The sequence below is a fragment of the Muscardinus avellanarius genome, assembly GCF_963383645.1.
Source record: "Muscardinus avellanarius genome assembly, chromosome: 1".
Taxonomy (NCBI): domain Eukaryota; kingdom Metazoa; phylum Chordata; class Mammalia; order Rodentia; family Gliridae; genus Muscardinus; species Muscardinus avellanarius.
Genome location: NC_137786.1, coordinates 182,960,676 through 182,973,412, shown reverse-complemented (window position 1 = coordinate 182,973,412; position 12,737 = coordinate 182,960,676). Strand labels below are relative to the sequence as shown.

General features: G+C 41.2%; 1 protein-coding gene across 1 annotated transcript in view; it reads right to left on the bottom strand.

Moving 5' to 3' along the window:
* Window positions 1-12,737, bottom strand: part of SYT9 (synaptotagmin 9) — a gene marked incomplete at both ends in the record, with an annotated part of 148,960 nt that overhangs the window by 64,625 nt on the left and 71,598 nt on the right. The window contains one exon of the mRNA XM_080690007.1: window positions 5,399-5,945. Within this exon, the coding sequence (XP_080546133.1) occupies window positions 5,399-5,945 (547 nt within the window). The remainder of the gene's footprint in view (window positions 1-5,398; window positions 5,946-12,737) is intronic.

Sequence of the window (12,737 nt, the reverse complement as noted above, 5' to 3'; positions counted from 1 at the left end):
AAATAAATAAATAAATAAATAAGAGGTAACAAGGATGGTGCATTAGTGTTAATGAAAATGCTAAACAAAAGAACCAGAGCTGCATAAATATAGATATTGCAGTTATGAGGAAGAAACTACCAATATAACTATGGGAAGAATGTTAAAAATATTAAAATATATTTTAAGAAGTTAAAACCTGAAGAAAAACAGGCTGTCAAATATTAAACAAATGTGAAAACATACCAAATAATGAAAAGAAGTAAATGGCTGAGAATGTTTCAGAACTGATCAAAGGAAACAGGCTCAGATTTAGCAATCCCAATACATCTCATTAGGATAAATAAGAAATGCCCAGTTAGCAATATTATAATTAAACCACAGAACACTAAAATGGAAAGCAAGATCTACAGAGCAATAAGAAAGTAAAGAGATTTGACATATAAAGGAATACATATTGGGCTAAATATTGACTTCTCCCCAAAAAACAGAAGCCAGAAAAAAATGGGATGCTAAGTAATAGGGTTTTATGCTCCTGAATTTTTATCCCAGAAGAATAATCTTCCAGAAATAATAACAAAATGAAAACATATTCAGGAGCTATGGCTTTCAGTTGAAAGTCATTGCCAGTCTATTGATACCTCAAGAAATAGGGAAATAAATATCTGAACTTCACTTTCTTCCCTTTCTCACTGTCTGAAACAGAAGCCAGGCACTGAGGGAGTTCTTTCAGTGTGAAAAAAGATAAACTCCAAAGCCTCCAGGTACACCAAGCAGAAGCAAATAGAAAACATTCAAAATAATCCCCCACTAGCTTTATAAAGGAAGAAATACCTTGATTTCAAAGCAAACAAGGGCAGCATGAGATAGTGAATTACATGCATAACTCATGCACATAAATGAGTAATGAAATGCCAGAAAACTGAACTTGGTAGTGTACAGAAAATGTGGTACATCAAGGAAAGCCTGTATTATTCTAGGAATATAAGATTGACTCATAATTAGAAAACTGATGTATATACTTGACCAAAATAGTAGATCAAAGGGGAGAGACTGCACAAAATCATGACATTTTATAAAACAAAAACTATTTGTTATACAATGTCTTTATCCAACTACAAATAGAGGGATCTGTGCTTAACATGATAAAGATATTCACAAAATATCTATAGCAAAATCACACTCAATGGAAAAGTAAAGACATTCCATTTAAAATGAGAAACAGGTCGGGGATGCCTGCTCCCATGTTTATTATTTAACACTGTACTAGAAATCCTAATCTGTACATTAAAGAACAACTAACAGCAAGAAGAACAAGAGGTATAGAAAAAAAAAAGGAGCCTGGCGCGGTGAGCCTGGCGTGGTGGCACAAGCTTGTAATCCCAGCATTCGGGAGGTAGAGACCAGAGGATCATGGTTCACAGATTTTTGCAACTCAGTGAGACCCTGGTTCAAAAAATAAAAAGACTAAAAAACATAGGGCTGGGGCTGTAATCCCCTTTGTTCTATCCCCAGTACCACAAAAAAAGAGAAAAGAATAAAAGGTACACAAATTGGAAAGCAACAAACAAAGCTATTAAAATCCACACACAACTGATTATTTGCAAACAGAGAATAGTCTACAATTATGATAAATACTATGTAGTAAGAACTTGTATATCTTCTGCTAAGCAATATACCCACAGTTAGCTAGAAAATGAAATTTTAGAAAAAATCTTACTTAAAATAATAAAAAACTAGAAATAAATCTAACAAGACACTTGTAATATCCTTCATGTTTAAATTAAAAGGTTTGAATGAAAGTGTTTAAAGATTTAAATGAGAAAATACACCATGGATAAAAATAATAACACAAAAGATATAATATTTATTTAAACTATCTTATAGACTTCATTCAAGTTCAAATAAATACCCCCAAATAATTTTTTACTTAAAAATATGATTGCAAAATTGGTAAGAAAAACTGGGCATGGTGGTATATGCCTGTAATTCTAATACTCGGAGGACTGAGACAAGAGGACCACAGGTTTGAGGTCAACCTCAGCTACTTACTGAGGCCATTTGCAACTTAGACCCTCTCAAAACTAAAATTGATAAGGGTGTATGTTGGAGGTATAATGTCCCTGGGTTCAATCCCCAGTATCAAAAACTAAAAAATAAAAATAATACTAATAAGAAATATCAAATGTCAGACAAGACTGAACTAACAGACTAGAATAGATGCTTAGATCTTCCTGATGCTAAGACCTACTCTGGAGCAACAGTGATTTGCAAATTGTGCCATTTATAGAACAAATAGAACAATAGATAGAAAACAAAATACAGAAACACATTCTTCATATATGAATACCTGCATGGGATAGAACATGCATTGTATATTATTGTGAAAATATGCCAGAAAATTTCTATCCATTTAGAAAAATAACTGTAGATGTGTTACAGGCTGAATATTTATGTCTCCTCCCCAAATTCACATGTTGGCACCCTAATCTCCAATATGGTGGAATTTAGAGGTAGACCTTTGGGCAAAAATTAGATGATATCATAAGGTCATGAGTATGGAGCCCCATGATTGCTGTCCTTATAAGAAAAAGAAGAGAAACCAAAGTCTACTCCCTTTCTACCAGGTGAGGACACATAAGAAGGCAAACCAGGAAGAGAGCCCACCAGGAACTGGACCTGCCAGCGCCTTCTCAGCCTTCAGCGGTGAGAGAAGCAAAGGTCTGGTGTTCAAGCCACCCACCCAGTCTATTGTATTTTGTGATGTCAGCTTGACCTGACTAACACAAACTGTCTATATATTACACAGTAAAAACTCATTCTGGTGGATGAAATTTATATTTAAGAAAGTCAAAGGTTTAAAATTTTTGACACAATATAGGAGAAATATCTTTACGGCATAGTAAAATTCCTTCCTTCCCTCTTTCCTTTCCTGAGGAGGTTTCTGAGAGAGAATATCAAGAGGGAGGACAATATACGGCCAGCAGAAGTACTAGTAATGTTTTATGTTTTGGCTGGTGGCTTCATGCTTGTTCACTTAATTATTCCTTCATTAAGCCATGCATTATAAATACACTGTATTATATACAACTTTAGTAAAAAAATTGAAAGCTTGGTAAATTTCAGGTCTTTATGTTCAGTCTCTGTACACAGCACAATTGAAAAATTACACAAACAGCCCCAAATGATCCTTTTAAATATACTTCCATAAAACATATGACACATTATGAAATAATCTGTAGTCCCTTTTTTTGAACCTCCCTTTATCTGTGGCTATCTCAGGGCCCATATAAATGTTAGAAGTTTTCCTTCTTGACAAATAAAATTTGTCAATAAAGTTTTCCTCCCATTCTTTATGGCAAGCCAGGATTTTCCAACAATGGACAGGAAACTATCGGTCTCAGGAGAGTGCTGTGATGGCAGTGATCTCTGGGCCAGAAGGTCTCTGCAGGCTGATGCTCTGTGTTCCCATCCCACAGAAACCTGCTCGAGGAGACGCTCTCCCAAGGCACCAGCATCATCAGATTTTTATCAGCCTCTGAACATAGTGTTGTGCCCTCCATAAAGTCTCTAGAAGACAACTCACAGCAGGATCCCCACTGAACTTTTTTTTTTTTTTTGTGGGCCTGGGGATGGAATCCAGGGGCATTTGACCTCCAAGCTACACTCCCTGCCCTATTTTGTATTCTTTATTTTGAAACAGGGTCTCATTGAGTGGCAGAGGGCCTCACTAAGTAGCTGAGGCTTGTCCGCGAACCATGATCCTCTGGTCTCAGCTTCCCGAATGCTGGGATCACAAGCGTGCGCCACCACGCCCGGCTCCCATTGAACTTTCTAATAACCTCTCCAGCTATTTTCTGGAACTCATTTGTCAAAAAAATATATATTGATGTCTTACTAGATGATGTGACCCATCCCTTCCTCTTCTACCCTGAGATCAGACCCAAGTCCAAGGCTCCTTGCAGTGTCTGGCAGTGTCTCAGTTCCTATACCCGAGGGAACCTGGTAAATGCCCCAGTGAGAGGGTCAATTTCAGGGCCATTCACATCTCTAAGCAGCCTGTCTGTTTTGTGTTCTTTAAAGCATCTCAGCTGCCTCCTGCTCTTGGCAGTTAGAACTTAGGAAACCATCCTTTCTTTCCCAGCACCCATGTTTGGATTTATATAGATCACAACCTTTCAAGATGAAGAGGTCTGTTCCTCCCCCCAAATCTCAAGCCATTTTAGTTTCATCAACTACTCTTCTCTAGACCTTCTCCAGCTTCTTTTCTTTCCCAGCATGACAATGGCCAGCAGAACCCCGTGCTACACTTCCTCTATCTGTAGAGCAAGACAGAGGGGGCACTGGTCCCTCCTGACACCTGGAGAGAAGGCGTTCCATAGAACGGCCCAAGTGTGGGTGAGTCCCCAGTTCACAAAAGTGGCTGAAGATGGGAGAGTCACGGTGGAGATATTTGGTCATCGGGTAGAGATTCTGTGCACTCTTTCTCAGCAGAGTGAGTCTTTCAAACTCAAGGTGGGTCAGTATCTGAGCTGAGGAAGGACAGTTGTACTTGGTCCCCTTTCGTGCTATGCTGACCTGAGAAGGACTTGGCCTTGGTCTGGTGAGCTAACAAATTTCTCTTAGGAGGGAATTTGGTCAGGTGGAGGACACAAGTGGCTTTAAAATATCAGCTACTTATGAAAGTTCAATTTTTCACTTGTTTCTGGAGTGTCGACATGCCTCTGCAGAAGAGCAAGAAGTATGGAGGTGGAGTCAAAAGACTGCCTGTGCCGTCCCATGTTTAAAGTGTACACACAGCTGTATGGACACCTACATTGCCTCGCTGTCTTTCTTGGCCTCTAAGTTGGATTCGACCTTCTATAGATCGGTTTTCCATCATCTGTAGCTTCTTTTCCGACTGCCCTCCTTCTCACTTTGATTCAGTGTGCTTTTCACTTAAAAATGTGGTCCTGACCCTTTTCAACTTCTCCCAGTTCCAGGGTTGAAGCTGAGGACCTGATCACGGAAGTGCCAGGACTTAGTGCCTTCAGTGAGGCGCTGGTCTCTTAGCTAGAGGACACAGTGAGAATGGCAGGGCCCATTTATCATATGTGACCTAAGAAAGCTCTCAAGAAAATGTGGTGAGGAGGACAGATATCTGCTATCTCTTAGAGATTAGGTAAGAATCAGAAAGTAGAAAAGGAAATGCAGTCCCTTAATACAGGTTTCATGAATAATTTCTGGAAATTTCAAAGTGCAACTTGTTAAAAAACCTTTCCAGAGGGAAAGGCACAAGGAGGTTATAAAACCATAGCTGTGAGGAGACTCACATGAATTTTACATTTTGCCCCACCCCCAAACAAAAGCACGTGTGAGCGATGCATTCCCATGCTAACCAAGAAGCAACCACCCTCAGAAGAAAAAATGCTGGACTCACATTGATGACATATTCGATGTCCTTCCAGAGGATGCACTCCCTGGGGAAATCAGCCAGGTCTAAGAAGTGATCCACCACCACTTGCCCGATTAGGTCATGGCGGGAGAACCTGTCAAAGTCGTACACAGAGAAGTGAAGCTTCCGAGCCTCAAGGTCATTGTAGGGAACTGGGAATAAAAACACTTCGTCAAACACGGGGTTCAGGGTCTTTCTGTGGACTTTAGTCTGGTGTTTTGTTTTCCGATCGGGAAGCAAATAGATCTTGACATAAGGATCTGAAGTCCCAGAAAAGTCCTTGGCGGGCAAGTTGACGGCCTTGTGAATCTTCACTATGAGCTGCTCTAGATCGCAGTCATATTTTATGATGAAGTTCAGTTTCCCACAAGCTTTGCTGTTACTCCTCCGCCCGTCGTCATTATCCAGTGACCTCTGCTTATATAACTCTGGTTTAATTCGACCAATTCCAGTCAACTGCTCCTGCTTTTGAAGCTGCTGGATATTGAAGTCTGGGTTTGACAGGTTGAGTTGTCTTCGGATTGAATTGTGCCTTGAATGAAGAGCAAGACAGGGTGAAGTTATAACCTCATTAGCTACGGGTCTTTCAGAAACGTGTGCCTGGAATGTAGGTAGACTGTCACGTTCCGCTAAGAACTTAGATCTAAGAGCTTTTTTTTGGGGGGGGGGCTAAATTCAAAATGCTCATCAGTGTGGTAAGCTGCTCCCCAAGGCTTGAAGCTCAGAACTGAGGTTTGGTATCAGGAAATGAACTTACTAGCACGTGACCTAGGAGCTTTAAAGGTTTAATGCATTTTCTAAAATGTCTAATGTGCCATTAAAGAAGCTTATCTGGCTGGTGGAATATAAAGATTTGTACAAGCTTCCTTAAAAATAAAATTGTTCACCTTTGTAGATAATATCCTGAAATTGAAATGCTTAGCTAAGTGTTGTCTTAAGAAGAATGCATCTTTCACTAAATTACATAAAATTTCCTGTCACTGACTTACAGCTTTATAAGGATATGAATTCTTGCTGTTTCAAATCAAATCAAATCATTTAATCACAAGAACAGTGTGTGTGTGGTGTGTGTGTGTGTGTGTGTGTGTGTGTGTGTGTGTGTGTGTTGTTAGGGATTGAACCCATGGCCCAGGAGTGTTCTACCTCTGAACTACACTCAGCCTTTTGTTTTTTTAAACAGGGTCTCACTAGGTTGCCAAGAGTCTCACTACATTGATGAGGCTGGCCTCAAACCTTCAATCCTCCTGTCTCAGCCTCCCAAGTACTGGGATTATAGGCATGGTCCACCATACCTGGATCAAAACACAGTTTTTGCTCATGTAAAGATGAAAGTGATGGGATGTTTCTGTCTGCAAGGAAATATGTTGGCTCTGAAAGGTACATAAGACAGCGCTGAGATTGTACTTTAGTTTTATCACGTGGGTGATTAGGTTTCATTTCTGAAGTGAAGATTAATGACACAAAAATTAAAGGTGAGCTAATATAAATGCAGAAAGAGATTCAGTCACAGGAGGTTGGATACTGATATTGACAAATTAAATATTTTCTAATGAAGTCTACTCTTCACCTATAATTCTCTGGAAATCCTCTTATCTGTGTGAGTCCTCATAGCTCGAAAGGAGTAATCATTATATAAAAAGTTATTTTTTCTTGTTTTTAGTTCAGAGTTTTTGTGTTTTTATATGTACCCACTTAATAACCTTAAATAAAATAGTATCCCCCCCCTGGAAGGTCAAAAAGAACAGCCAGGCTGTTTCTGAGGGAGTGGTAAGTAGTTGGAGAAACACAGCAAACATTGCATTTGTCTTCTTTTCCTTTCTCATGACTATATTATGAAATAAAGGACTAAAAATGGGATTAATGGACCCCAAACATGTATGAAATTACCCTCATTTGTCATCACAGATGTTGCCATGCTGAACATTCCTCCACATCCTAAAATATCCTCCAGTTCTCTGATCACCCACATAGTACAGCGAATGCACTGTGAGAGCTGTCATTTATACCTGTCACACCCAGCACAGTCCACAGCCAGCAGACACAGCTCAGTCCCAAACATCCCCACATGTGCAAAAACTGTGTGGTCTGCAAGTTGCTGCTGGGTGATTTTAATTTCCTCCAGAGAAATCCACAGTCTTAAGATTTCTCTGTATCTGTCAATTTGGGGAGGGGTCAGGGAGGCAAGATATGCTGTTAAGTGCCCAAGCTAGCTCTGCACACTAGTACAGCTAGGCTATTCCCTTGTCCAGGGGTTGAACTTCTGTGGTGCTAGAGCAGGGCTTTCACCTTGCTCTGCTGGCCTCTGTGGGCAGAAAGGACCATCAGGAAGGACCCTCAGGGAGCAGCCTCTATCCTGCCCTATGCAGAGGCCAAGGGGATGGTACCAATGTCATCTCCCTCTGCTATTGATTTTTCTTTACAGGCTAGATTTTTTTAAAGTCCATACTTTGGTATTCAGTCAATTCCCATAATTCTGAGTGATAACTAGTTAGTAGCTGGACCTAATGGGGACTAGTAGGGGCCATTCTGGGTGCTACTTTAGTTAATGGTGCTGTCTGCATAATAAAATTCATCCTCAAGACCCTCTAGATTCTCTTTCTCGGGACCAGAGTGTGATGGAGAGAGAATCCTGTGTGTGCACCGCAGCCCCTGCCCCTCTCCTCCCTGCATGGCTGTGGAGCAGACTCTCTATGTGACAAAGCACCTTTGAGCCTTTTTAGCACAGGCTTTAGATCCAGCACATCATGGCAACATTTTACCTTCAACCCTGTCTATAGAATTAAATCTACCAAGTAAATTTCAATTTCAATTTCAAATCCATGCATTTGGCTACTTAGTAATGGAACATATTCTGTTGTACATGTACATCTTCTTAGATATGAAATGTGAAGAGAAATTAGTACTACATGTTCAGCTCTTCCTAACTAGGATGGATAGCCAAAGGATAAAGGGGGTATAGTGGAAAGGGCATTATGGAGAGATTTGTACTTCAAAGGCCAAAATAAAGTCCCATTTCCTGGGAACCAAATTACACAGGAAGGCCCTCATTCAAAATCCCAACACAGCCCAAGATTCTTCTTAAAAATCATTCACAATTATGTATATTATTACCTACCAAACATATTACACATCAATTTCATTCTCAATACCTCTCTCCCCATTCAGAAGGACTACTGAGAAAACAGTTGAATCTCACTGTAAGGTAGGGGTTTCAAGCAGACTGCAAAGACTGCAACCAGGCTTGACAGTTTCTCACTGCCTGGGGCTGCTTTCCGGAGGCTGTGGAGCCTACCCATGCTGGGGGAGGGTAGAACTGAGAAGTTCAGAAGAGCCGAGGACCAGGGTCCCTGGGAACTCCCTGCATAACCGCTAGCGCTCCAGGGCTGAGAAATGAGACAGTGGAGCAGAGCACAGAGGCTGCCCTGGGGACATGAAGAAGATGAGGTGGAAGAAATGGGAAAATCAATATTCCATAGCTTTCACAGACTACTCACATGGAGGCAAAAAGAAAAAGCAAGTCGCAAGCCAGAGGGAGGAATGATCCAGAACCCGAGCTCTCCCCATCTCTCCTATTCTAAAATACCCCTAGGTGAGGTATTCTAAAAAGTAATGAAGGTGGTCTTCAAGTGCATTACTGGAAAAGTTCCCCAGCATAGGAGCCTGGAATTTTAATGTCACTCGATTATTACATTAAATATAACACTGAATAGGTATGGCACAGGGAATCTGTCCATAGCATAGTCTTTTTTATTTTATTTTATTTTATTTTATTTTTTGTGTGGTACTGGGGATAGAATCTAGGGATAGGAACCTAGGGGCATTCTACCTCTGAGCTACACTCCCAGTCCTATTTTTATTCTTTATTTTGAAACAGGGACTCATTAAGTTGCAAAGGGCCTCACTAAGTAGCTGAGGCTGTCCACAAACTGTGATCCACAAACTGATCTCCCAAATGCTAGGATTACAAGCGTGCGCCACCACGCAGGGCTCGAAGCACAGTCTTTTGAGCAGTTCTGGGGATTCTAGATTTTGGTGTTCTCAGGACTTAATGTGCAAAATGAATGCAAAGAGGAAAAAGTAAACCCCAAGGATAGTGTGAGATGGGGGTGAAAAGTCGAGAGATAGTCCCATCTGAAAATAAGTGGCACCCTAACATGGCTCAGAGCAGCTGGTTGCAGAAATCTGAACTGAGCTTCCTCTGCCTCTCATTCTCTCTCAGGGGCAGCAGAAGCTGTTTTCTGTTATAAAAGAGACCGAAAAAAAAACTTAAAGGCTGAACTTGCCCTCCCCAGACCTGAATTGAGAGATTTGTGGTTGAACTTGGAGAAAGGTTCAGTTCAAAGATAATGAACAAAACTTGTAAAGCAATACTCCCCATAATAAGCCCAAAAATATACTTTTACTACCGAAATAGTCTGAGACTGCTAAACTGAAGCCTTGCAGGGGTCAGGAAGGGCCAGCAGCTGAGGGGCAAAGAGGGTTCTCTTTCTCTTCATTTCTCAAATATGAATTAACCACCCCCAGCTTTGGACTTGTCCTTGAACCATTGCCCAAATAGCCAACTCTGTCCATCAGATCTTAAGAAAGAGGGTGTTACTGCAAATCAACAGATATGAATATGCAAAGATAGGTATCAAGGGAAAAGGAAGGTGCACAGAAGCAAAGCACAGCCTACACCTTGAAGGAAATGATGGGCTAGGCATGTGAAGAGACAGTTCTATGGGGTCTATAAGGCAAAGAAGAGGTGGATAAGTACTAACCACAGCAGAAAGAGAGAGTTTTGAAAGGGCTCTGGCTCGAAAAATTTTCATGGAGGAGATGTTGTGTGAGCTAGGCTTCCCTGTTTAATTTGGGCTGCATCCTTGTTCTCTCCCAAACTGATGCTACAGATGGTGACTAGGGAAATTAACTTAATTTCCCCATTGGTCCCAGCTCTCTAGCAGGATCTAGCTCTTGGTCTCCAGCAGCTTTCTCTGGAGCCACTTTCATATGCCCACCACACCCCCTGCTCCAGACTCTCTGAGTCAGTGCCTGGACTCCCCAGCATCCCTTCCACCTCTGGGTTTCCTGTGCAACCATGGGAAGGTGCACTGTCTTCTATGTCCCTCACCTGGGAAGCCACATCTCAGAGGTGAATATTGACCTGACCTTTCCCTAGGTTAAGGGCAACTGTTCACCAGGATTCAGGGTCCAAAGGGGGGGAAAAAAAAGGAGCAAAGGGTGACTTCAGAAATATCACTGGTTTCTTTCCTACATTCCATTCAAAGCAAGAAGTATGGAAACAGTGGAGATGGGACCCTCTTTACCTTCTTTGATCCCCCCACCTTCATCCACATGATAAAGAGGAAAGACTGTAGTTGTCCTGAGCTACAGAAGACACAGATAAGGAAGATCTATATAGCAAGAGTTAACACACTGCATGGGCAGGAAAAAGTGGAAATCTTAGCCTTTGCCTTGGCCTGGGATTCAGGGGACTTCTCCAGTGAGTGAGATGATAAAGATGTAGGCATCACACCTTGGGGTTAGTGGAGTCAAGTACACAGGGATACCCTGAAGGATGACCTACTTCTTCCGACTGCCTCCCAAGTTAAATAAGTTTGAAACTATGGTGTCTCTTTCAAATACTTTATTCCCCATAACATCAGGACTTTTACCCACTAGCACTTTCTCTACAGTAACCCATATCATTTCTCTCTTTCCATTCTCTCTGCTCCTACTTGGTTCAGGCCTTTACCACCAAGACCTGAACTGACCTCTTACATCCAGTCTTCACCTAATCCCCACATGCATCTAATACATTCTTCATGGATCCATTTTCTAAAGAACAATTTTAACACTTCAATGTGTAGAACTGGTACTCTTCCTTTGAGCCTTTGAGGGGAGAGATATACTTTTCTTGCTTTAATATAAGCATCTAACAGAGAATTTTGCATAGAGCAGATGCTTAATACATGGTTGTAGGGTAGATATCTGAATGCATAAACATAATAGTTTCTGCTAAATAAATACCAGTAGAGAAGATGCACATTTTTACCTCTAGTTTCAGGGTCTCATGGAAGTTGAGATAGGCCCTAGTAACTTCCTCTTTTTTGTGTGTGGTACTGGGAATTAAACAAAGGGGCATTCTACCTTCAGTCTATACCCTCTCCCTTTATTTTATTTTATTTTAGTTCTGAAGCAGGGTTTTCTAGATTGCTAAGAATCTTATTACATTGCTACAATCCTCCTGTCTTAGCTTCTCAAGTACTGGGATTACAGGTTGCGCTATCATGCCTGGCTCAGCAACTTCTATTTTGTCAGTTTATTAAGATCTGAAGAAATAACTATGAGTGATTAAAACAACTTTGCTCCCAATGCAAAAATACAGCTTCATCAAAACATGCTACTCATAAGTAATTTAGTCTTTGTGAACTACTTAGGGGAGTTGTGACCAGTAAAAGGATCCAAATTTAAAATGTGATGGTTATCTTCTTCTTTCAATCCTGTTGGTTTATTTCTGTAACTGTAGATCATTTAATTCCGAAGCAAGGTCAGGAGTCTAAATGAGAGACTCTTAATGAATGTGAAGTCTGAGATAAATGGCCTTCTGCCGGTTTCACACCATTCTGGGCCTTACTCACTTTATATTTCTGGCCCTTTGCCATTCTCGTCAGCAGGAGAAAAGTGGCCTGCTATTGACCAGAGTTTTCTGTCACTCATTAATGAAAACATGTCTGCTGTGTGCCAGGGGCTGTACTAGAGAGAAACAAAACTGATGTGGTCTCTGAGCTCATAGAACTCTGAGTCTCCAGTGCAGTACAGGCAATAAACAGTCACTTAGAAACAGTGTTCAATGCTGTGAAGGAGTAAAAACAAGGCAGCAGGAGGACTGAGAGTGTGGGGAGAGCAGAGGCTAGAACACGCCCTTGGGGTGGTGTCAAGGAGAACTCTCTGAATAGGAGACCTTTCATCTAGCATATTAAAGCTGCAAAGGAGCCAGGAAGGACATGGGCAAAGGAAAAGCATTCCTGGCTGAGGGAAGGTCTCTAGGCAGGCAGCAGTTTGAAATACTGAGGGAACCAGGACAGAGGCTAGTGTAGCTGGAATACAGTAAGTTTTCTACAGGTAGAGTCCTCTACTGAGTTCATGTGAACAGTGTCCTCTGGGGCTGTGCCATATGGGACCCCTGTAGGAGGTGATGCTGACCAAGTCTGTCAGGGCCTTCATAGACATGATAAAGGATCTGTTTTCACAAAAGCAAAGTGTCACACAGAAAATTTGAAGGGCTAAAAAAAACAGGAGAAAATTTTCATCTTGGGACATGAATCAGAAAATGGATTAGGCA